The 22,874-nt window shown below is 41.2% G+C and overlaps 1 protein-coding gene across 38 annotated transcripts in view; it reads right to left on the reverse strand.

The window, feature by feature from the left end:
* The window catches only part of caska (calcium/calmodulin-dependent serine protein kinase a), a 127,938-nt gene that overhangs the window by 17,869 nt on the left and 87,195 nt on the right, over positions 1-22,874 (reverse strand). For 8 of the 38 annotated variants that reach the window (XM_023950900.2, XM_078939529.1, XM_023950894.2 and 5 more), the window contains 11 exons: positions 19,733-19,908; positions 19,228-19,353; positions 18,682-18,765; positions 18,501-18,600; positions 18,295-18,312; positions 17,547-17,668; positions 11,111-11,188; positions 7,727-7,774; positions 6,149-6,229; positions 2,749-2,937; positions 2,567-2,645 (listed from right to left, as the gene is read on the reverse strand). In XM_023950900.2, the coding sequence (XP_023806668.1) occupies positions 2,567-2,645; positions 2,749-2,937; positions 6,149-6,229; positions 7,727-7,774; positions 11,111-11,188; positions 17,547-17,668; positions 18,295-18,312; positions 18,501-18,600; positions 18,682-18,765; positions 19,228-19,353; positions 19,733-19,908 (1,101 nt within the window). The remainder of the gene's footprint in view (positions 1-2,566; positions 2,646-2,748; positions 2,938-6,148; positions 6,230-7,726; positions 7,775-11,110; positions 11,189-17,546; positions 17,669-18,294; positions 18,313-18,500; positions 18,601-18,681; positions 18,766-19,227; positions 19,354-19,732; positions 19,909-22,874) is intronic. The other 30 variants (XM_078939544.1, XM_023950902.2, XM_078939540.1 and 27 more) reach the window with 7 other exon arrangements.

A 22,874-nucleotide genomic window follows, 5' to 3' on the forward strand; every position in this document is an offset into this window, starting at 1 on the left:
CAGTATATGAAAAAACAAAGAATGAATGTGCTTTAACCAATAGGGTTGTAAAAGCATAATTGGGGTAATAAAGCACTTTTTATTTTCAATATTGCTTAACCCTTGTGCTATCTTAGATGACCCCACCCTCACATTGACGTGTTGCATTCAAAAACTTTTTTCTTTGCTTTCAAAAACTTTTTTTGCGTTTGCAAAAAAGGTTTTCGCATGTGTTGTGTGTCATCTCACTTTTTTCCTATCTTTGATTTTGCTGAGTTAAGTTTCAGTTTGACATGACAAAGCTGCCAACAAACAACCCGCTGATTGGTCCAGATTCTAAAAAAACGCATGCGAAAAGATGTGTTTTGCAAACGCAAACAAAGTTTTTAAAAGCAAAGAAAAAAGTTTTTGAATGCAAAAAAAAATTGAAAGCAAAATAAAAAATAATTTAAAAGCAAATATTTAATATTTTCATTTGCAACTTAGAAAGTTTTGTATGCAATGTGGTGGCCGAAATATCACTCCATAAGAAAGTTCCTTTAATGTGACAAAGATGCTTTGTTTACATATCTGCACCGCACCGCTGCAGCCACGCTTTCGCACGCCGAAGTAAACTACCGCCGATTGCCACGATGTTGGCCTTTTTCAGAGCCTTGTACACATCACCCTGATCCATCAGGTCGCTGAACTAGAATCTATTGCTGGGAGGTTCTGCAGAACTTTGGCATTAGCCTATTAGCTGCTGTGCAGCTGCAGTACTTCACTCGTTCTTATCAGAGTCCGCTAAAAAGCACAGCAATCCGAGTTTTTATATGTTGCTGGCAGCAACATTGCGCAGAGTTTCAGTTCGGTACCCATCCCAAAGAGAAAATAAGTAGTTCATGTCTCATAACAACAAAAAAAGCTGCTTCGGGCCGAGGTCTTCCTGTTTTGTGCATAGTTGAGCTGCTCAAAGAGGCTCCGTGTGCTCTGCTGCCAACTAGCGGTCGGAGGTTGAAGTGGAAAACAAGCATCAGACACTGAAGGACACTCAGAAATAATTAAATAAATATCGTTCTGACAGCATTTTGAATCGATACAAGTATCGCCAAATGAACTATCGCGATATATTGCTGAATCGATTTTTTCTAACACCCCTAGAAAAAAAGTTTAGTATGTTTATCTCACACATTATTCATAAAGAAACCCTGAGAATATTTGCTTATTGAAGATTTGCATTCAATTCAATTCAATTCTGTTTATTAATTAAACACCAGTTTACAATAAAGATTTTCTTGAAGTGCTACAAAGCAAAAGAGATAAAAAAAAAGTATTCAGTAAAGAAGTTGCGGAAAAACACCCAGTGCTTCCTAACATTCAGGAAACAAATAGATTTTGGGATGAAGCTATTTCTGTTACTTTAAAAAGTGGGAGCCAGATAGCATGAAAAGGAAGTGGGAGGAGTTAAAACATCTTCAAGCACAGCCTTGACCTTTCTCCACACCTCCTCTTGTCCCTAAATGTGAGTGTGGTGGGAGGAATTTGAGGTCTGTTTCTTGTCCTAAAGCAACCCTCAGCAGTCTTCCACAGTAGGAAGACAAAAGACGTGTCACCTATATGTCTTCTTTAACCATTACCTTAGTGAAAATGGAAGGTTATAGGTCTAGAATTGAGGACAAGTATTCAGTCTGGAAATTATGGAACTATGAGCTCTTTGAGATAAGATGTAATTCTGTTTAAAGCTTTATATGTTAGTAAAAGATTCAATGTTCTGCTTTTATCAGGCATCACTGAAGAGAAACTAACACTGGTGGAATCTGATCTTCTGCCAGTTTTCATTCAAACTCTGGCTGTGACATTTTGGACCAGATAAAGGTTTTGAGAGAAGTTTAGGAGCAGCCTGAAAGTAAAGATTCACAGCAATCTCATCTTGAAGCCACAAGTCCATGAACTTATTTCTCTGTGTTATTCTGAGATACTCTTGATTTCAAAAATATAATTTTAGGTGAGAATTAAAAGTCAAGTCCTTATCAATAATGATTTCAATGTTTCGCACAGCAGAACTGAGAACAAATCAATGCCATCCAGTGAGATTATAGCATTACAGACTAAATGAATGAAGATTTCTGGTCCAAAAAGCACAATCACTGTTTAGAAAAAGCAAATTATAAGCAATTTCAAGTCTTTGACTCTATAAAAACATGCCTTAATTATTGCAGACCGTGAAACATCTTCTGGTTTAACGGATGAGTACAGCTGAAGTATAGCTATGGGAAAGTATGCTGTACAGCCTAATAATGTTACCTCATGGAAGAATATTTGGAATATTTGGACCGAGCACAGAGCCCTGTGGAACACCATGATTTTCATAAAAAAAGGGGAATCAGAGTAATATGACTACCTGCTAAAATTTTAAACAAACTAAAAAAATGACCATAAAATGCTTTTCTTAAAATGCTTTCTAGGTTTTAAAAATGTTTTCTCCTTAAATCATTTTAACGGTAGAAAGTCGATGCCTCCTCCATAAGGTTTACAGCAAAAGATCAGGCTTATGCTCCTCATTCAAAAATAATCAGCTTCATCAGGTGTATGTCTGGGGAACCTTTACCTTGCCTGTGTATCATTCCACCGTACATTATCCTCGCCACAATGCAGTGGTTCAACTCGTTCAACTTCAGAGTGATTCCCTGAAAAAAACAAAGCCCTTCAGAGCTGCAGTGTGAGCTAAAGCCGAACAAACGTTTCAGAAGTTCGGCTTCTCAAAGTTGTGCTGCTTTTTCTACGATGTACCATGGGCTCATCTGTGTTTTTCTGAAACTGGACCAGGCGGACTCTGGTGACGTTTTCCAGGTCCAGGTCTCCATTGGCGCTCTCCGGAGAGTCTCCATTCAGGTAGGGCGAGGCAGGTGGGGGGGTCACTCGTAGGGCTTCATCACTGTAAACCTCGTGGGCGACCACGTCATGGGCTTGCAGCAAGGCCTGTGGTGACACGAAAACAAAGCCAATGGAGAAAATCTGTGCACATCACGGAAACAAAAGACCTGGAAGCCATGTGGAAATATTGTCTTTAACCATTGATGTTTGAATTTATTTTCCTGCCATAAAAAATAGTGACTTATATGTTTGCCTTTGAGTAGATGCTAAATTAAGGTAATTATTGAGCTGAAGGGGTTTGATGCACCAACAAGCATCAACAGGGTTAAGTTTAAGTAGATATAAAGATGAAACTGCTCCAATGTCAGCTTTTAATGTCCCACTCTGTTTTAAATATGAACTGCTCACAGCTTTTCTGTGACCTGTGTTTTATTTTGAAGGATTTCCAAAGGAAACCTTTGTTTTTCTTTGGATTATCTCACTGTTTCTCTGTCACACTGAGGAGACCTGAAATCCACGTTCAACTGTCAGGGTTTGGTCTGTATCCGAATCATTTGGATCTACTCAGCCCCCAATAGAGTGGGACAAAAAGTATTTAGTCAGCCACCAGTAGTGCAAGTTGCACCAGTTGTGCAAGTTGTACCTGACTAAACAAATAAAATAAAAAAAACAGTGTCGTTTTTCTAGGACATAGTTTCTGGAGAGCAGCAGGAGCTCATCCCTGCATGGGATGTACCACCGGACCATAACTGAAGTGGCTGATGGGAACTCCTACCAATGGCTAGAAAGGGCTGGCCTACAGGACAGCACCGAACCGCTCATCCTGGCAGCTCAGTAACAAGCCCTGAGCACCAGAGCAATAGAGGCTCAGATCTACCACACCAGACAAGACCCAAGGTGTAGGCTGTGTAAAGAGGCGCCTGAAACAATCCAGCACATAACTGCAGGATGTAAGATGCTGGCAGGTAAAGCATACATGGAGCGCCACAATCAAGTGGCTGGAATAATATACAGGAACATGTGTGCAGAATATGAACTGGAAACCCCAAGGTCAAAATGGGAAACACCTCCAAAGGTCGTAGAGAATGAGGGGGCAAAGATCCTGTGGGACTTCCAGATCCAGACTGATAGAATGGTGATGGCGAACCAACCAGACATTGTAGTGGTGGATAAAGAACAGAGGAAAGCCGTTGTGGTGGGAAGTGATGGGAACATCAGGAAGAAGGAACATGAAAAACTGGTACCAGGGACTCAGAGAAGAACTGGAGAAAGCCTGGAAAGTGAAGGTGACAGTGGTGCCTGTGGTAATTGGAGCACTCGGGGCAGTAACCCCCAAGCTGGAGGAGTGGCTACAACAGATACCTGGAAAGACCTAAGACCTCTCAGTCCAGAAAAGTGCAGGACCCTCAAGCTCCCAGGCCTCTGGTAGAGGACCCGAGCTTGGAGGAGAAACCACCCGCGGAGGGTGAGAGGGGCGTTTTTTATTTAATAAAAATCTATTTATATTTAATTTTATTTAATATATATATATATATAAACTGGGCATCCCTGCACTTAGATCCTTCTCAGTAAGGAAATACTCCTAAAAAAAAAAGATGAAACCCCAGGGGTGTCCACAGGAAAGAGGGATCCTCTCCCAGGACGGACAGGCGATGTAACCGAACTCTCAGAGAAAGAAGAATTAGCTTATACAACTACATGTTTGAATATTGTAGCAGATAGGCTTCATCCAGATGGAACTGGGGGACGGCTTTGGGCGCAGGATGAGTCTGAGGCGAGGTCCACACGACCAAGTACAAGAGCACAACAAGCCAACTGTGCTCTATAAACATAAAATGTTCAAAATGTGTGGATTATTTATTGGAAATAGTTATACTCAATGTGTTGAAGCCACAAGGAGAAACTCCACCATCAAGCTACGTTCACATCGCCCTTGGCAACGCGAGTTCCAGCGACCATTTTATATGAAAATGTGCGTAAATGCATGTTTTTGGCTTTCACGTTTAAAACTCTGGAATTTATGTGTAGCGATGCACGTTTAAGACCCTTTTTAGGCTCTACATCAGTGTTTTTCAACCTTTTTTGAGCCACGGCACACTTTAACCTTGACAAAAATCCCGCGGCACACCAGCATCCAAAAAAATAGATAAAAAAAAAAAAAGAAAAAGCTCAGTCTGTATTGATCTACAGCCGCTCCGCAACCTCACATGCATTTTTGTGATAATTGTTGCAGAAAACCCTGGAAGCTGCAGCTGTTTTTTCTAAAAGATGTATTAAAAATTAAGTCAAAAGATTCAAAAACTGTATGATGTGTGTTCGTTGTTTTAAGACGTTAAGAGGAGAGACTCATTGTTTTTATTTTGTTCACTTGTTCCAGTCTGACACCAGATTCTGTGGAAAGCTACACCGCTAAAGACGAGCTTTAGCTGGTATTTTTGTTAGAACAGAGACTTTTTTGCGCTAAATCGAAACAAGGAAGTGAATACTTTAACCACTTCTGATTGGTCAGACTGATGACATGTGATTAAGCCTTCAAGAATGATTGGTGGAGACAGTTAAAGGGGCGGGACTTTTCCTTACACACTTATAGCTGCAGCTAAATCGCGCTATCCCGTTATTCTTATCAAAATATCTTTAATACAATCATATAAACACAAAGAAAAAATAATTTTATGATATTTCATATTCTTAACTTCTCAGTGTTTTATCAGGGCCTGTTTGGATGAACAAAGAGCTGATTTCCTGGAGATGATAATTGCTTTTAGATCAGTTAATGAGGGCAATTTCTCACGGCACACTTGACCATCTCCCACGGCACACTAGTGTGCCGCGGCACACTGGTTGAAAAACACTGCTCTACATACAAAACATGCAGCCGTTTAACCACGCTGAAAGTTAAACCAGGTCGAACTTTGACCAATCAGGGACTCCGATTTTGTAGTGACATATGAATGCATGCCTTTTAATTCACAGAAGAGATAACTATTTGAAAATTGATCATGGAGAAGAAATTAATAATGCGGTTTGTGCTCAGCTGGTTCTTCCAGGGCAAGTCCTCCTGAGAATGAGCAGGTCGCTCATCAGAAGAGAAAGCTGGACGTATTAAAATGATGGGGCCAGTGCAGGGAAGCTGTAAATAGGCCCAGAGCAAATGTTAGCAATGCAGAAAATAACGTTTCCCCTTTATTTAGCTCCAGACCTTAAGCAGAGAAAAAGAAATAAATAAAAAGGATGGTGGGTGGGTTGAGTGAGCCTATTTCTAAACAGGAAAAACCAGAGGTTCAAAACGTCCGCAGTGAGGGGGTTTCTGACTCACCATGAAGTGCGGCTGGGTCAAAATCCGCCTGAGCTCCTTAGCTTCGTGGTTCTCTGGGTAGCAGGAGATCTCTTCCAGCACCTGATGACATTAAAGGGAGAAGTTTGGTTTTAATGGCTGATGGCTAAAGCCCGCCCACACCTTTATAACCATCAGTATCTGCTGGATCCCAGAGAGTGCATGCAGAGCAACTCATCAACCTCTGCGTGCGACTCCAGGGTCCAAGTATGAGACGACGCTTGGACCACACGAAGAAAGTCCTGGTCCCTTCCCATGAACCTGCCTGATGTGATTTAGCTCGATGTCAGCTGCAGTTATGTTGCACCTGACTGGTAAATGTAGCATGGTGGAGGTGAGACCTCATTCGTAGAAATGCTGAGGGTTTTAGAGAGTATCTGCACTTCCTCGTAGTCATCATGTATAAACCACAATGACCAGAGACACCAGTTTCTTACATGTCAAGGAAATGCCACAAAACAACACAACAGACCATCTGTGACTGTTTCATACTTTATTTAGATACAACTGCAGGTCAACTTGCTTGACAAAAAAACCCAGGAAAACCTCAAAAAGTCACAAGGGTTCAGTCATCTTCCTCTTGAGTTGGATTCTTGAATTTATAGTGGCAGGTACATTTATACCACCAAGATATGTCCATCTGGTTAACAACCATTTTCTTGATTTGGTGGCAAATTTAGATGGCTTCCACGCATGAAGTGTACTTTGGTAAGAGGTCAGTTTAGCCATCAGCTGGTGATCAATGAGTGGAATTTTTGGAGTTTCTTTTTCCACAGGAGTGTCTGAAAGTGACATGGGCATCGAGAATCCAGAGTGCTGCAATGATTCAGCCTAAGCCACTGAACAGCTGAAGTCAGCTGAAGAAGCTGTTCACTATCCCATAAACCAAAGCTGCGAACATCAGACCCAGTCATAATTAAGGGGAATTTTTTTAAAAGCTATGTAAAGTCGGAAGCCAGCATTTTGGTGGAGTAATCATCACCAAACCCCTTTTCCTAAAGATCTGGTGAATACGATTGTATCCCCAGTACAGTTATGAAAATAAAAGCCAGCCACAAACTTTCCTCTGAATTAAACTGGAAGTTCATTTTTGTAGCAAAGTAGTAGATTTAAACATCAATCCGAATGTGGACTGACTTGCTTCAGCAATAATCTGCTTGATGAAATCCAACCGAGGTGTGCAGACGTGCTCATGCACAGCTCTCTCATGTTCCTGATTCTGCATTTCAGTCTGGACTTTGGGAAACTTGGAAAGACTAGAGTTTACATAAGACCGAGGTGTAGTTCCTTTATTGTAAACCTTTTTATTTGTCACTTTCTGGATGGTGGGGACCTCCTGGGAGACGTAAAAGCCATAGTTTGAAGGGGCGTTCCACCCATCTCTCTGCTACCTTCAGCCTTTATGGTGTGGATTCAGATCTAGTTCATTAAAGCTAAAGAACACAGACCAGAGGTTGACAGAACCTCCACCTTCAGGCGCTCAAAGCCACAACTCTCCAGCCTCCTGATGCTCTGCTTAGCTGCGATTGTGAACACAGCAGCAGTGTGAGGAGCTCTTACACATTCCAGATGCATCAAAGCGTCACTCGCTCCATCTCGGAAGGAATTCTTAAGCAGAAGAAGACACAAAAATAAGGATTACAGGAGGTTTCTCACTTTAAATGTCATAACCTCTGCCCAAACTCTGCAACGCCGTCCGAGGGTTAGATTATTTCCCGCAGCCAAAGCAACAACGTGTTTCTAAAGACAAATGTGAGTGACAGAAAAGCTGAGAAGGTTCTTCCTTAAAAATGTGGGGAAAGACTTTTAATCAAGCCAGAAAAAAGTTAAAAATGGAAACCCCCTCCTAAAGACAGAGCAGGAGACGCAGCCAGAGCGGTTAAAGCATCCCAGCTGGAGAGCATGAGCAGAGGAGGAGGAGGAAGAAGCACGACCATGAATGAACTGCAAAAAAGAAAAAAAAACACAACCGTGTCTGATAACAGAAGAACCTAAGTAGTCAGTGCACAGCAGCAGTTAGCGGCCGGCGCTTCTTAAATACAGCAAACTGAAGATCTGAAGCAGCATTTCCATATGACAATAAGGTAGGGACCTTTTGGGAGTCAGAGGATGTTTTGGAGGTTATATAAATGCACAAGCTTAAAATGCAAAGATAGAGCGCTTCGCTTTTGTCTCTTTTCTAAAGAGAGATGGGTGGAATATTATCACAATCTAAACAGCAGCTTCATTAGAATTCTGCATCTCCCAGCTAAGCTGTGGAGCAAACTGTCGTCTGGAAGGTCTAAAAGAGAAATGCTCCACCCTAACAGACCTCCGAACAAACTCCAACCATGAGGGGAGAAAACCTCTGTACACAGGATTAACTATGAGCAGATATGATTGAACTTTTTTTAAATTCATAAATAAATAATATTTTTGTTCATGCGTCATCCATGCCATCGCCTCTGGTTCATATCAAAATAGAGTTTGTGAGGGAGGCGTTTTCAGGAAAGTATTTCAAACTCAACTAACATAATGGAAGGCCAACAGTTCATCAACGTAGTTTGATTTAAATTATATGTGAAGCAAATTTATAATTGCATTTGTTAGCCTATCAAGCTTAATCTTTTTTTTGTTTTTGCTTGAATTAATTAATTACTTATTTAAATTGTAATTAATTTTTTAGCATCACAGCTGAGCACTCTTTGCAAAAATATTTAATTTTTTAAAAATTTTAAAGTAACAGCTGGACAATCCCTGTGGTCACATGACTTGTTGGGGGTTTTTGTGGGCTAAAACAAAGGCCTTTTTTTTTTTAGCTTTGAAGATATGATGACATTAAACCCCTGGACTCAAACTAAAATCCTTAACGTCACTAAAAATAGTCGACCATGATTATTGCCCGAGTTACAACTGCCCATGAATCTGTACGACGTGTCGCAAATGTACAGCATAAAATATCAAGATCATTGATCACTGATCAGTGACACTAATGTTCATGCACATTTTTTTCCACAGACAGGCGGTAGTTGTAGAAAACACGTATACAACATACAAGGTAAGTAAGTAGGTATGACGCAGGCGTCTGTAGAAGGAGACTGCTCGTGCCTTTCAAGTGTGTGCTCCCTGCGTGCAGCCAGACTGTTAGGATTTAGGATCTTAGACAGAGTGTAGTTTGTGTTGGCGTCCTACAGGCACTTACAAATCACGTGCACACCCCTTGCGTGCAGCATTCGTCAGTAAGGAGGTACGCGCACACAGGAGGTACGCGCACCTCACTAACGACTATAGAGTGTGGCGTAAGGGGACGCTTCAGCAGCATCATCTGTACATCATAAGTGCTTGTAACTTCCACTATTATAATCATAATAAAAAAATGCTTAATCAATTATTGAAGATGGTCTAAATGAATGATTTCTAATTATATTACTTCACTTGCTCCAAAAATTGATTCAGGATTTTTCCTAATGATATATAATTTGCACATATTTCTAACTTTTAATGCTTGATCAATATATGCTATGAAGATTGCTGAAACAGTGTTATGTTTATTTTTTCTGATAGTGTTAGTTTTAATCATAGTCATAATTTTTCTAATGAATACAATCTGCATTTATTTTAGATAACTGATCTGCATTTGCTTTGTTGATTTCTAAAATAGTTATGTCTATTTTTACATAATAAGTAATTCATCATTGTCATGTTTGTCATATTGAGACTTCAGGATTCTTAAGTCTGTCTGATAGAAGTTAGGAACCGGATTATGATAAATTATGAAATACAAATGGTAGTAGAACAGGGGTGGGATTATATAAGTTTGTTTCCTTCCACTCCCTTTCAAGCAATCTTTAATTTAATGTCTAATTATCCTAAGTTTGATACATCTTTGTATGAATGTATAACTGATTATTGAATAGTTTTGTGCACTATTCTTATCTGATTGCTTGAAAAAACCATTTCACATCAAATCAAATTATCTTACCACACACCGGACAATGGTACGTTCCGTTTTCTTTTCGTTCCTCTTCTACGACCCTCCACACAACCCGATTTGTCAAGTGGAAGGACAGAAGAACCCAAAGCTATGAGATCTTTACCTTTCAAAATAAAAGTTACTGCAGTGGAATGCTTAAAAAGGACATCTATCTGAGATGCACACGCAGTAAAACTCTGCTTTGGTTATTAGAGCGGTTAGTCTTCCTCAACAAGCTGCGATGTGCCTCCCTTTAACTGCCAGCATCTGCACCTCATCCCCCTCGGCTGATTTAAGTGGGAGGCTTGAATGTTTTATACAAAGATCTGTGTTAATTAGCGAGCTTCTCTTTGACTTGACGCAGAGCTTTGTAAAAACGGAGTTTAAATGTTTTCCACTGCCTCCGCCGCTCTGGGATTTACATCGCCCACTCCTTCGCTGTTCACACTTTAATTGCTCCCTAAACAAAAGACGCAGCGCAAACACAACAGCCTCCCGTGTTAGTCGCCTGCACGCACGAACACATCCGCTCGCGCTGCACGCAAGCGATCCTAACTGTCTGGCAGGCGTTGCAGCGCGCCATGCAAAAGGCCACAGCAGTGTTTGAGGCGAGTCAATGGTGGCCGGCAGTAGACCTTTGTGGAAGGAATCAGGAGCAGCTTTAACAGCCCGCAGATCTGCTGGTTGTTACACCCAGCAGGCTCTGTAATGAGCACACGGATGGGATCTTCATAAAAACTGCTCTGCTGAAGCGAGAAGATGTGATCCTGAAGGAGAGCAACTTCTACTGAGCAGTGGTTTTTCCCATAGTGACAAAAGTTTTACTCAAAATTTTAAAAACTCTGGTTGTGTCTTAAACCACAGATCCCCCCCAAAGAGGGCAGAAGGGTTAATGCAGCTGGAAAAGTGAGGAAACAGCGTTTTCAGGAAGCAGTCAGCTCATCAGACCCTCCTCCTAAACGTGTGTGGATGCAGAGCGTCCGCTCAGTCACCTCTTTGGCTCTTTGTACTGCATCGCTGGGAGGGGTTCGGATCTGCGGGGAGGACTTGGTGTTGATCTTGTCGTAGAGCTGAAAGGAGGAAAGAAAGGAGTCAACAACCTGGTTATCGACCACCAGCTTTACGCTCCAGCCGCCCAGTGACACCAAGCCGCTGATGGCAGCGCTTCAGTGAGTCCACAGTTAAAAAATGACCGTTGGTGGAAGTCTGACTTTTACAGAAATTATATTATATTTTTACTGTCTTTGCTTCACTTCAATCCATGAAAATGCCAAATTCTTAATGAACTCTGTAGAGCTTTTAGACACAAGAGGCTGGTTTCTAAAAAATGAGGAAAATGTTTGAATTGAAATGAGCAGGTTTTGATCTGGAACAATGTTCCTCTGACTAGACCACTTTAACACCACAAATGCATCATAAACTCCAGATGATTTTAGAGCTCAATTAAAAAGTCATTTTAAGACCCACTCAAATGAAACCGGAGTTCTTAATAAGTTCTCGTGGCATTTTTCTGATAATGGAGGACATATTTAAAGAAAAATAAGCTCAAAATTACATTTCTGAGTGTTTCTTTATTCAAACTGCTGTGAAACAGAACATGAAAAATTGTGGTTATTGAAATTGAGTTTGTCTGTGACGTTGAAAAAACACTGGGCGCGCAACCAGCTCCCTGCTCTGCTTAAACAGAGAGGTCCCACCAATGGGGAGGGAAGGGGGCGGTCCTGCCCACGACTCAGAAAGGTTAAATTTCTAAAGAACTCCTGCTGCTCTGCAGAAACGACATCTTAAAAACGACACAGGTTTTTAGATTTTAGCTAAAGACGGAATAAAAAAAATCTCTAAAAAATTGTTTAGTAAATGTTTTTTAAAGCTTTGATCTGTGCTTCATTTCCCACTGACAGTAGGGTGGCAGATGCAGGAGAAGAGTTTCCTTAAGCCGACTCTTCAGTGCATCAGGTCTGGTTCCAGGTGTGAGAAGCCTGACGCTGCTTTGGAGTGGAAAGAAACTCAAAGGAAAGCAGCAGCTGCAGCTTAGATAACTGCTGCACTCTGCAGCTTCTGTGATCATCCCACCTCAATTTGCCCTGCTGTTCAGCTCTGAGAGCACGGGGAAACGTGCACACGTGCACACGTGCACGCACGGCAGACAGACAAACAGAGGCTTGTGTCCGGCGGTTCAATGAGAGCCCGCTCTCCTCTGTCCTCGCTCTGACAGCAGCCGCTCTGTTAAAGATGATGCTCCACATTCATGGTCAAAACACGCTCGACCACAAGAAGGATTCCAGAAACAACCAGAATCATTAGGAAAAATGTCATCTACACCCTTTTCTGTCTTAAATGATTAAAACATTATGAGTTGACAGGAAAAAAAAGCCATAAACAGGAAACATCTCATTATAAACTCCAATAAAAAAAATGTCTTCATCAAAAACTAGGCAAAGATTTACAGAAATGCAAAACTTATTGGAATATTAAATATTTACAGATTACACAGAAGCTGTCTGGCAGGAATACGACCTTTTGCTGATGACGCTTTAATCTGAAAAATGTAAAGCATGCTTAAATCAACGATGGTCTTTAACAGAAATCTACTTTCTCACATCATCGTGATGGATGTCACCTTCAAAGGAAGACAGTTCACGAGCTTTTACTGTATTAGAAAAGGAAACCACAAAGGAAACATCACAGAGCAGTCATCCCCTCTCTTGAAGACAAAGCTGCTTAGATGTTCAGTTTTCTAGCTGAAACTTCCACTGGCATGAATGGAATCTCAGGAGTGTGGAGTAAAAATGTGGATCCACAGCTGAGAGGCTGAAACACGTTCTGTGTTGAATCTCACTCGTCCCAGGACGAACCTTGTGGTCACATGACTTGTTGGTGTTTTGTAAGCTAAACCAAAAGATGTATTTTTTTTAGTTTGATAATGAATGATACGGTGGAATCAAACCCTAATCTCCAAAAATGGACAAATAAGAGAAATAACACACAGGTGAAACATAAAAAAACAAAAACAAGAAAGGAGCCGACTGTCTGAGAACTATCTGATATTAAAAAATTTCTACTTTTGAGAAAATTAGATGTCCGACATGAAACAAAAAGATGAAATTCATAAAACCTCCAATGAAGTTGTCTTAGATGTGAGCTTTAATCCCAGATTCACAGAATTATTCATGTGTTTGTTGGATCAATTGTATAAGACAACTGGACTGAGTGAGTGTGACGTCACCCAGAGAAAACGGTCAATTTCCGGTTCCAATGAAATGAAGTCAATTCAGTTGCTATTCATTCACAAAACGAACACAGTCATGTTGGAACCAGGTGACTTCTTTTATTGAGACATCTGATTGGTCAGCACTACAACTTGGAACATCAGAGGGGGAGGGGGCACTCTGTCTAGTTCCCACATACCTGTTGCAAAGAATTGGGATGGGGGGGGGGGGGTTGCCACAAGAACCAGAATCCATCATCCCAAAATGAACACATTGTGTTAAAAAACACAAGAAATGTCATGGAAATAAAAATGGATGCCACAATGTTCTGTTTTGTTTTTTTCCTTTTTGCTTTTTTTCTCCAGGGCAGAGAAAAAGGCAGTAAAAAGGCAGAGAATCCCTGCTTTGGGGAAAACATCCTCAAACCCTCCACTGCAACAAGTCAGCTACATAACACGCCCCACGCGTGTAGCAGAGCCCAACAGACATAGACAGGATCAGCAATGACTAGTCTCTCTGTGTCACTGTGGAGAGCAACATTCAGTGAAGAACAGGAGTGTTGTCAGCTCCGGCTGTCTATGATAACAAACAAAAAGCCATCAAAAAGCTGACACAGCATCTACTGAGGCGTGCAGACTAAAAAATGACAAATGAGGGTTTGGAACTACAAACCCTGAGGAGGGGTTACGTCTAACATCTCATTTTAAGAAGCCTCTTTTTATTTTCTGTTGGGGTTTGTAGATCTGAACACATCTCTGAAGCGTTCAACAAGCTCTTATTTTGAAACTCCAGACAGAAATGTTGATTTCTAATGACTAACAAGGGAAAGTGCGTGTTGTTTCCTGTTTCCTTCGCCTCTTTCCCTGGTGCTTTAGGGTAAAATACTAAGCATGTGTTCGGTTCCCGCGCCTCATAAACAGCCTAAACATGCATGCTGGCTGTCTTCAAATGCCAATACCAGGAGTTAGCACAGGAAGAAGACTCACTCACCCCACAGATAGCAAGCATTTGTCAGACAAACACCAACCGAGCGCTAACCACTGCTCCACCGCTCCATCAGCTCTGCGTGGTAAACACCTCTGAGCTCTGCGGAGGCAGCTGCGAGCGACGGAGGCTGCAGCCTGCGAGTGGCACCGACAACAGACACCATTGTTTCCTGGGAGGCTCAGCTCCGCTCCGCTCCTCCTCTCAGACATCAGCAGGGGGGTGACAGCAAGGCTGAGCTGGAGACGTTTGCAGCCGCAGGCTGATGGTGACAACGCTGCACACAAACGCGGTACATCAACGTGCTCAGCCGGCAGCAATCCAGTGAACCTTCAACAGAACTCACACTGCGGGCCTCATCCTGTTACAGACGCTGCAGCTCATCCACACTTCTACTGCTCAGCCAGCAAGGCAGGAGTTCTCCCACTAGAATGAACACATCTTCCTGCTTAAACTGCCAGAGATGCTGAATGACCCTCACAGCAGAGCGCAGGGTGTAGCCGACCCCTCCATCTAAGGGTCAGACGGCCTCACACGCTTACAGGGGATGACTGCGTGACGGGTATCATCTGCCACGAGGAGCTGATCCCATGCTGGACAGCTCTACCATTTCTAGTAGAATTAGCTCTACTTCATCGTGATGAAATTTTTTTCAAATGTCAAACTGAACACATCTGTGCAAGATACAGGAGGCAACTGATTGACAAGGTAAATAGCCAATAAGGACACAGAACTCTGTGGGCTGCGGAAAAAAGAAAGGGCTTGCTAAACTGCACTGAAAAAACCCAAAGAACAGCAAGACTGTGAAAGATGAAACCCGATACAGTGAGGGACACGGCACGCTTTTTTCCATCTGCCCCTGATTCACAACAATTTGAGTAAAGAAATTAAGAAATGTAATTTTGAGCTTAATTTTATTTCTATATGTCCTCCAAGAACATCTTTAACCCTCGTATTATCCTTAAATATTACTAACACATTTCACCCTTGGGGTCATTTTGACCCCAGGGATATTTGCCTCCTGAAAATGATTCACATACAATAATTAACCAAGTTTTTTGTGTAAGGCACATTGTTTATTTGTTGAATACATAAATAGACCTTGATAATGAAACAGATCAGTGAGGTGACCGGTTCTCTAGCGCCACCATCAGAAAAAACTTTAAATTGGAAAGTTTTAATACAAATTTTATCAAATTTACTGACAACATTGATGACAACAAGAGTTTGTACCCTATTGGTTTTGGTGATGATATGACCTTTGCTGTAGTGCAACCATCAGGTCAAACTTTCAGTTTTAGAGTTAGTGCATCTTGAATATCTTTCATCCAAATCTTTTCTAATTTTGGGTGCACATTCATGACTCTCTCAGAATGAAGCATATTGACTGATGTTTGTGACCCCCCCCCCCTTTCCTCCTATAAACATATTTATTTACCTATTTATCTCCTTTTTTTGTAACATATGTGTGGTTGGTCACTATAAAGTCTCCCTCACCTCTCCTCTTTTGTTTACCGGGCTTGGGACCGGCAGGTGTGAGTATCGTAGGTCAATCAGACACACACCTTCATGTGCGAGAAAGTTCTCATGAGAATATTGTTTCCCCCTTCCTTAATATCACGTTAGCACCAAAAATGGAAAATTATGGTCCCTCTACTCACTTCAACAACAAGGTAGACGTGCTCTAAGAGTTTTCCGCCAGACATACAGTCAGTTATGTTGAAGATAAAGTCATTAGTCGAGCTCTTCATATAACCACCAATTGAAAATATTTTACTTGAATGGTAAAAAAAAGGCATGTACTTATATTGTGCTTCCTACCTTCCTTGAAGGCCAAAGCCCTTTACAGTCACAAACCCATTCACACACACATTCACACACTGGTGGCGGCTCCGCTGTGTAGTTACAAATACTTGAGCGGGATCAACTCACAAGTCTATGTTGGCTTCCTCATTTTGGCTGGAGTCAAGTCAAGTTGTTTCTCAGAAGTCAAGTTGTTTCCCACATAGCCACACAACGAGAAGTATCAAAGTTCTCGTGGGAATAGCTGTTTTCCCCACCCCCCCGTTATGTATCAACTCAAAAGTATCAACTCTGGACCTGCAGGTGTGGGGATGTTAGGTCACACACACAGACAGACACAAGTTTTACCAAGCTAACTAAGCCTGGGGTCAAACTGACCCCAAAGGAGCACCAAAGTATGCAATATGTGTTTAGCACATTGAAAAATATATCATGATAATTCTTTGCTTATCAGTTGTCCCCATCAAATTAGGAAAAGTCATGAAATACGAAGTAAAAGCAAAAAAGTCAACTATTATTTTTTGAATGACGAACATTGAATTGGGGTCAAATTAACCCCAAGGATAATAGGAGGGTTAAAACACCAAAAACCCAGGTTTTCATCAGAGTGGATCTCTAAAGTTTTTCTCAAACTACAGAATAAAAAGATGCGAGTAAAAATAAAAATTAAAAATTATAAATAATTTTATTTCTGACAAAAAAAATTCAATCTATGGCCACAGTTGTTTTGATTTTTGAATGAGTTTTTTCTAAAGTTTTTCACAAAATTTGAAAGTAATAAACCTATAATGTAAAGTAAAGATGATTTAGCATTTTATTTATTTATTTATTTTTGAAAGACAAACTTCTTTTCAAAAATCATTTGCAGGGTGTAATCTGCACATTTTTGCAAAGCATAAAAAGTGGAGGTAGATGGATGCAGCAGGCGGGGGCATCAGCTCGACCACGGCAGATAAGAGACCCCCCACTTCGCAAAGCAAGTCAGAAATTTATGGTATATTTAAATAATAAAGATGCAGGGAGGAAGACATGGATCCGTTTCAGACAGATCATAAATCAAACTTTGAAAGTGTAAACCAACCAAAAAATAAAAAATAAACAGAATTTAAAAACTAACCCCACTTAGACATCAGCTTCAAGAGTGAAATATATTTAAAATGAATTTTATGATTGATTTGTTAAGGGTCTATTTTTTGATTCTACTACACATATTTTCAAGATCAAACAGGTCTAAAGTACTCCAAAAGTTTTAAAGGAAAATCTACAAAGTCCCTGCAAAAAAGCAGCTCTGTTTGGACCTCAGACCCAAAAACACAGACAGAGCTGTGCAGACACTGTGGGTGGATGTGTCTCTGCATGGAGTAAACAGTTTCTCCACTAAGCAAAGACTCCTCCATCCTGCTGCTCTTTGCTGCCGGTGTGAGACACTTACATCCAGCAGAGTGTGCAGATGCTGGTCCTGGAAAACGCTGTGCAGAAAGTCCAGATCCTTCTCGCTGCAGTCAGTCAGCGCGTGGATCTCCTCTAAACTGTCCAACACCTGAGACACGGCACCTGCAAGACACATGAACGGGCACGCCTAGAGTCAAACCTCAATCCGTGCACTAAACACAAATACAACAATATAAAAAAACCTTTTAAGACCAGGACTCATTCAAACTTCTAAAAGTGCTCCTTTTCTGTCTGTAACGCATATGGGTGGCTCAGTAAGTGCTCGAAAGTCAGTGAAAGAAATTGGGTTGGGAAAGTCTCAAACAAAAAATATGATTTCCATTTAAGTTGTGCTGCAACAGAAGCTTAGGGGTGGAATGCCTGTGTCCTTCACAATCAAAGTGGTGGAAGGAGTGAAGATCCTGATAATTTAGTGGGACTGCTTTATTCCTGTCTGTCAATTATTATCTGGCTGATAGGAGCAAAAACAAATCACCTCTAAAACCAAAATACTAAAGATTTTTGACAAAGCACTAAAAGAACTTTTTTTAAACAAGAATCTGACGTTCAGCCGGAGCAGCTTGACCAGAAATCAAATGTGCAAACAAAAAAAGACTCACAAACTGTCAAAGAGCCCAGTCAGTAAATGACAGGATTGGGTTTTAGAAAGCTTTTCAGAAACCTTCTAACAAAGAAAAGAAAAGCAAACCTTGGAGGCAACCACACAGGAAGAACAATCAGATACCTACGTTCTGCTGCTAGAAGTCCTAGCAGGCGGGAAGCATTAACAGAAACAGACAATAAAAACCATCAATGAGTCAAAGCCGATGATATTTATGTGACTGTTTGCCAAACGACACACAAACACATTGACGAACAGAACAGACAGGCGTGGGCCTCTTCCTCACAAATACTCTGGAAAGGTTTGTGGTTGAAATGAAACGGGGCGCGGCACCTGAAGAGGAGGGGTCCTCCGAGAAGTCGTGGAGCTCCTCTGGAGGATCTCCATAGAAGGAGTTAAACTTGTGGCTGGACACTGCGGCCAGCACAGCCCCCTGGAAGATCATCAACAACGGTGGGCGTCAGTTCTTCACACCTACCGACAAGCGGCTGTAAGGCGGCTCAGACTGACTGACCTTGAGCTTCCGCCTGGCGTTGAACTTCCTCAGCTGCTCCACAGTCTCCGGCAGGTGGATTTTGTAGGCGTAGCGGTCCCTCTCCTTCAAAAAACAAACAGGCTTAAAGGTGATTTGACTGTTTATGTAAAGAGGAAAAACAGAGAAATGTACCAACAATGAAAACAGTAAAGACACAGTCTGGAGGAAAACAGATTCAACAGCTTCATTAAAACCCGCCACAGGCCACACTGAAGCCCAGATTCTGGGAAAGTCGGATAACACGGAATAGACTGAAAAACAAACCAAAACAATGAAATCACTCCAATCTCAAGAGGCCTCTGAGGGTCTGTGCTCTCCTGTTCTAGGATGGCCATTTCCTCACACCTCCAGAGAGCCCAACTTTATTATCCAGGCAAAAAGTTTACTCACAAGTCAAAACATGGCTTTTCCAAAAACAGAAACCGATTTTAGACTCCTGTCATATTGAAGACCATCCTAGGCTTTTTCCTTCAGCAAAGTAAACTGAGATGATTTATGGATTCTTGCAGTGTGATGCCATGCTACCTTCAGCCAGGGGTGGTTCAGCGCCTCGTACACGGTGATCCGCTCAGCTGGGTCCAGCATCAACATGCGCCTCACCAGGTCTTTGGCGCTCTCCGAGATCTGGTTCCACTGTCGGGGATTCATCTGCTTACAGACATGACAAGGAGCAAACACAGGATTCAGACTTTAGTCTAACCCACCCACCCATCCATCCATCCTTCCATCCACCCAATGGGATGGCTATAAAAATAGATCAGAAGATGATCGAAGGGGTTTTTTAAGAGTCAGACAATGTGATTTCTGTTTGTCCAATTATTCTCATTCTGTTGGGAGTGTTTCTATGAATGAAAATTACAGACCAAACGTAACTTTTTAAGCGAAACAACTTGCAGAATAAGTGATTAACACTTTTTTGACTGATAAGCAAAAGGGCTAAGGTATTTTGAGTGTTGGTACTATGGAGAAGGCTGTAGTGGAATGCCCCCAAAAACAAATAAAATAAGAACTGCAGTGGTTCTGTCAACACCTTGTATTTGCCTTTGCAGATGGAGTCGAACAGTCGCTCTTTGGTGCCGTAAAAAGGCAGACAGCCTGACAGAAGGATGAAGAGGATGACTCCGCAGCCCCAAACGTCCACCGGTTTGCCATACGGCTCCCTCTTCACCACCTCAGGAGCCATAAAGTGAGGAGTTCCCACACGACCTGCAGGGGGGGCAAGCAGCACAACATTTCCAGCTGGGATGGGGGGGGGGGGTCCTTCTCTCCTTTATTTCTGTTTTCATGGCAGAGGAGGGAGGCGGTAAGTGTGTAAAGCCTTTCCTCTCCTTCTCAGCTGTTCCTCAAGACGTGCTTTACAGAAAAAAAGAACCACAACACTGAGCTCCAAGGCAATTTGATTACATTCTGATGAAAACATTCATCTTTTTTTTCTTGCTCATGACCTTAAGCCTAATTTTTCACAAAAAAACGTATTTTACAGAGCACATGGGATCATAAGGTGCAACACTGATTGGTCTATTTTTGAATTAATCTCATATATCAGGCGCATCGAACTTTAAAGCTATTAAAAAGAGCCAAGAGGAAAGTTAGTCATTCAGACTTCATTAACGGCGTTCACAGAGCTTGTTTGTAACGCGCTACACATTAGCCACCTTAGCAACGTTAGCCGTATTAGCATATTAGCGATACTTATAACTCCCAACCTTGTTTGCAACACGTAAAACAAACCAACCAATAGCACTTAAACATACGTGACAGCGCAAACTCCCATATTCGTTATTGACACATAAAAAAAAAAAAACAGTCCATCGCCACAATATGTTAAGCTTTTATACAACACCATATGTTGTTTGGAACTCAAGAAAAAAACCCCAAAAAAAACAGAAATACTTTGCCAGGGCGCCATGTACCTCTCAAAATTACTTAAATAATAAACATCAGTAAACACATCCACAACTAAACCATATATAAGGCGTTCCAGGTTATACAAATAAATTAGGGCTTTTGATTGCGCCTTATAGTGCGATAAATACAGTAAAGATTTGAAGAGGTTTCGGGGTTTGCATCTGAAGATGACAAACTACAGAGTTCAACATTTAGCAGTGAGTCTTTGTGACAAGCCAAACGGGATGTTTGCTGTCAGCTGAACATCCTGAAGGTTTCAGAACCAAACGGAATACATCACTTATGTCAACAACCACCTACCTGTAAGACTGGCTTTACCCCTTTCACGGAAATAAATAAGCAGATCTTATAGATGTGCTAACCAAACGGATGAACAGACACCTCAGCAGACACAAACCACAGCAATGACATTTGCCGTATGTTTGAACCAGCCGCTCAGTATTTTATACATTCAGATGAATAAATCCAAACTTTTCTACATATATAATCACTAACAACTGCTACAGCAATGCCAAAGAGTCGTAAAAGGATCACATGAGTAGTGTGTAAACAAAAAAAAGGGAAGGAAAACTGTCGTAATGTCATGATGAGGAAACAATAACTCTTTCTGCACCATTACACAAATAAACACTTTAAAAATTTGTGCTTTTTATACATTTGTCTCTCACTGTGAAAGTGTATCTATGATGGACCTCTGTCAGCTTTAGAAGTTTGATAACTTGAACCTTAGTGACTGAAGAAAACTATCTTTCCTGCACTGTAAAAGACGTAAACATCCTGCGATAGCATCAACTAGCTGAGGGTTCTCTGTGCTTTGTAGGCATAAATTTACAGACATAGTTATAAGGAAGTAAATCTGCTTTTATTTGTTTTTCTTATGGCCAGGCCCTAAAATTGATTCAAATGAATGAAATATAGGAGGATGTGTTTTACTAAAGACACATTTAGTCCATTTGCATGTTATGTCACAGCCTTAAACAAACGCCAGCTTATTGGGCAAATCTATTCAGTTTACCAATACATACATTTTATCACGATCCTCAGCAAATGTTTACTGCTGAGCAATGCCTGAGAGTTTTATGGCATAGAAATGTCACAATGGGGTCAGAAACAGGAGGGACAGTTTTATAGAATATGAGATCCGGATAGGCGTGTGAAAAGCATATTTGCCATCCGGCAGGCAGATCCCAGCAACTCCAAGGCTTGAGTGCATGTTGGCACCAACGATCACTAGTGTCTATGTAGAGATCATTTCATTAAAAGTGAGTCTAGTAAAAGTCAATTTAATTTAAACATTAGCATCAATAAAGCCTTATTAGTCATATGCACTCCTACAGTGGTTGACCCCTACGGGTTGTGACAGTTTTAGGTTGTCTAGGCCCATGGAGGGTCATAAAAAGGATTGGCTGCATCATAAGGTGTGTATTGGAGTTCCCTTGAGGCTCATGCAGCCACCTCAAGTGACGTAATTTAAATGTAACTTACCATTGTCGTTCATGTTGTAAATGTATAGTGAAGTATAGATCAGGATAATGTAAGTTACACTCATTTATGTCGTATGGCTGATACTGTCATATGGTGCCCTTGCGCCACACTCTAGTTGTTAGTACGGTTCGAGTACTGGCCCCTTACTGACCGCGCACAAACGCTGCCACGAAGTGTACAAGTGATACATAGAGTGGTATGAGAAAGTTTGGGCACCCCTGATCTTTTCAAGATTTTTCTTCATAAATCATTGGTTGTTCGGATCCTCAATTTCAGTTAAATATATCATATAGCAGATGAACACAGTGATATTTGAGAAGTTTATTGGATTTAAAGAAACTGTGCAACAATTACTTAAACAAAAATTGGCAGGTGAGTGTATTTGGGCCCTGTTGTTTTATTGATTTGACTACCTTTGGCAATAATTATTGGAACACAAAATTAGTTTAATAAGCTCATTGACCCTTGACCTACATACACATTTGAAGCCAATCATGAGAAGAGATATTTAAGGTGGCAAAGAGCAGGTTTTTCTCTTCTTTGCATCTTCTCTGAAGAATGTCAACATGGGAACCTCAAAACCGCTGAAAACAAAGATTGTTCAACATCATAGTTTAGGTGAAGGATACAAAAAGCTTGCTAAGAGATTTGAGCTGTCAATTTCCACTGTGAGTAATATAGTGAGAAAATAGAAGACCACAAGCACAGTTCAAGGCAAAGGCCCGGCATGGCGGCCCAGAAAACTCTCAGAAAGGCAGAGACGAAGGTTGGTGAGAACA

Source organism: Oryzias latipes, chromosome 21 (assembly GCF_053564925.1).
Source record: "Oryzias latipes strain Hd-rR chromosome 21, Olatipes_Hd-rR_3.1".
NCBI lineage: Eukaryota > Metazoa > Chordata > Actinopteri > Beloniformes > Adrianichthyidae > Oryzias > Oryzias latipes.